The sequence below is a fragment of the Antrostomus carolinensis genome, unplaced genomic scaffold, assembly GCF_000700745.2.
Source record: "Antrostomus carolinensis isolate BGI_N321 unplaced genomic scaffold, ASM70074v2 scaffold23151, whole genome shotgun sequence".
Lineage (NCBI taxonomy): Eukaryota > Metazoa > Chordata > Aves > Caprimulgiformes > Caprimulgidae > Antrostomus > Antrostomus carolinensis.
The window spans coordinates 1-2,889 of record NW_010295140.1 but is presented as its reverse complement, the minus strand read 5'-3'; the positions used below and the strand labels follow the sequence as shown (position 1 = coordinate 2,889).

At 60.9% G+C, this 2,889-nt stretch overlaps 1 protein-coding gene across 1 annotated transcript in view; it reads left to right on the top strand.

Moving 5' to 3' along the window:
• The window catches only part of TNIP1 (TNFAIP3 interacting protein 1), a gene marked incomplete at its 3' end in the record, with an annotated part of 7,744 nt that extends 5,231 nt beyond the window's left edge, over positions 1-2,513 (top strand). Inside the window, exons 9-16 of the mRNA XM_010177889.1 lie at positions 1-49; positions 222-357; positions 440-564; positions 876-998; positions 1,319-1,444; positions 1,776-1,856; positions 2,014-2,208; positions 2,423-2,513. The exon at positions 1-49 is cut by the window's left edge and continues 15 nt beyond it. Of these exons, the coding sequence (XP_010176191.1) occupies positions 1-49; positions 222-357; positions 440-564; positions 876-998; positions 1,319-1,444; positions 1,776-1,856; positions 2,014-2,208; positions 2,423-2,513 (926 nt within the window). The remainder of the gene's footprint in view (positions 50-221; positions 358-439; positions 565-875; positions 999-1,318; positions 1,445-1,775; positions 1,857-2,013; positions 2,209-2,422) is intronic.
• Between the last annotated feature and the right edge of the window lie 376 nt (positions 2,514-2,889).

The following is a 2,889-nucleotide window of genomic DNA, read 5'->3' as shown; positions in this document are numbered from 1 at the left end:
GCAATGGGATCAGCATTTCCGAGCCACGAAGCAGAAGTATGAGCAGAAGGTAAGGCTGGGTGCTCAGAACTGGGTGCTTGGGGGGGACATCGCTGCTGGGGGCCAGCTGGGAGACTTGGAGGAGACCAGCTGTGGGGAAAGGTTTTGGGGCTGCCTGCACCTCCTTCCCCCGTGGTGTGGGTCCTTCCAGGCAGGCCAACATCCCCGCTCCCTCCCGGCAGGTCACAGACCTGCACCAGGAGCTGGCCGAGGCCCGCAGGACACTGACCGAGCTGGAGTCAGAGCGGGAGCAAAAGCAACGGGATTTCGACCGCAAACTGCTCCTGGCCAAGTCCCGGATTGAAACAGAGGAGGCAAGTCCCTCGGGAAGGGTGGCAGGGAGCTGCCAGCTCCATCACCCTGCCCTGGCTGATCTCCACACCTCGGGTCCTGCAGGCAGAGAAGGAGAGGCTGGCCATGGAGGTGAGGGACCTGCAGCAGAGGATGCGGTTCCTGCAGGAGCAGCTGGCTCCAGTCACCAGGCAGCGGGAATACCAGGAGAAGGAGATCCAGAGGCTGAACAAGGTGGGGGCCAGGGCAAAACCCCTCCCTGCAAAATGTCTTTTACATTCTCCATCCTATTCTCCTCTCAAATACAAAACTTACCAACCCCCTCATGCCCAGCTCCTTGCCAAGGTGGGAGCTTGTGTCAGATGATGCCCACCACATCTCCTTAGGCTCCCAGGAAAGGGGGATGTTGGAGTCTGTAGTCCTTCTTGCTCTCGCCCAGTTATACCTGCTTCCCACACTGGGTGTGTTTCCATGGCCCTCTGGAGATGTCATGGGCACAGCACCTTGCTCTGACCCCCCTCCCTGTTCCTCCTCTTCCTCTCCAGGCACTAGAGGAGGCCCTGAATGTCCAGGCCTCCCCGCCACCCATCTTTGCCAGCACCATGGAGCCAGTGGGGAAGGTGTCACAGCAGGAGCTGCTGACCCAGAATGAGCTTCTCAAGCAGCAGGTAGGGCAGGACATGGAGCTGCTGGAGGCAGGGAGGGAGCTATGTGGCCTGGACCTCCCTGGCAAAGAGCCTGGTGTGGCCAGGAACAGCCTAGCAGTCCTGGTGGGTGTCTGTGCTGTGGTGATGGACAGAGGGGGGGACAGAACTCAGCATCCTCCAGGCCTTCAGCTGGAGGGACCACAGCTGTGGACCACCGTGCCAACTCACATGCCTGGGGCTTGGCATAGCTGGTGTGGTCAGGGGTGGCAACGCAGTGACAGGGTGCTTGGGAGATGTGTCCACCCTGGGCCACATGCACCCACACCCCTCCCTCCTGCCAGGTGAAAATTTTTGAGGAGGACTTCCAGCGGGAACGGAGTGACAGGGAGAGGATGAATGAAGAGAAGGAAGAGCTGAAGCAGCAGCTGGAGAAGCTGCAGAAGCAGCTGGTTCTCTCCAACAACCAGGTGAGCAGTGCTGGGTGCCACCAGCAGCACGCTGGGAGCCCCATGTCCACCCAAGTGTGTCAGAGTTGTGTTCATCCCCAGCATCATGCCCCCCATACCCATCTTGGGGCAGGGGCTGAGCAGGGACAGGAGAGCTGGAGCAGTGGTTTTGCTGCTACTTGTCCCTGCCAGAGCATCTCCTTTCACTCGTCTCTTCCTCTTGCCTCTCTCCTGGGGGTCTGACAGGGCGGGGACTGGTGCAGGCATTCCCTTAGGGCATGGCAGCATCCCCTGCCCCACAGACATGGCGGGTAGCAGGGTGGGCTCTGTGCTAACCACCCCTTGCTCCCAGCTGCGAGCCTGCAAGGACGACTGCCAGAGGGAGAAGGAGGAGAAGGAGAAGCTGAAGAAGCTGCTGAAACAGCACAAACAGGTGGGGACTGGGGGAAAGACCCTTCCTGGGTGGAGGGGCTGGGGGCTGCAGGCCTGGCCCTTGTTTCCTGTAGGAGGGACAGCTCTGAGTTGGGCAATGGGTGGTGGCAGTGGGCTGCCCTCCAGGCTGTCCCCAGCATTTCCCTGGCTCCTTGCAGGCTTCTGGAGAGAGGCTGCCCCCCGATCCGCTGCCAGGGCCGCTGGCCCCTGCCTGCCCCATGTACCAGTACCAGTACAGCCCCCCCGTGCCTCACCCCATGTACCACGGCTTCAACGAGTGGCAGCAGATCCGATACCCACCAGCGATGCCGGGCGAGCACACACCAGGACAAAACTTCCACCATTTCCCCCCGGTGAGTGTCTGTCCATGCTGGCACGAGGGGCAGCGGAGGGTCTGGGGCTTGCTGCCAAGCGAGTGGCTCTTCCAGGGCCACTGAGTCACCAAGCACAGGGCTGAGCGTGTGTCCTGTTGGCACTCAGCCCTCATCCTCCTCCTCAAATATGGAGCGCAGCCTTCTGATTCACATTTCTGATAATTTTCTATTTCTGTTTCATCTCTTCCTGCAGCCAGAGTATCCCTGGCGCCCGCCCTGTGCCATGGCTCGCAGCCAGAACGCCCAGGCAGTGGCCGGGGTGAAACCGGTCCCCAAGGACTTGGGTAAGGTTGGGATCCTGGGTGAGGGGAGCACCCCTCTCCTTCACCCCGAGACCCTGGGTGGTTGGCTGAACACTTTGGGGAGGGATAGGGGGGCAGCTTGCCATGCAGCGGCCATGTCCCTTCAAGCCCTCACCTCTGATCAACCAAGGGAATGATTTTGCTGTGGGGTTGGTCCCTGCTGCATCCCCCCCCACCATCCCCACAGCATCTGAAGACGAGTGTGAGCCCAAGCCCCAGCAGCCCACGGGGTTATGGCAATTGGTGCTGAGGGATAACAGCCATCCCCTGGCTGGCATCCTTCTCGTGGGGCTTGTCTGGGCACAAAGAGCCACGCTCACCCTGTGCCACCCCTCTCTTGTGTCTCAGAACAGGCAGG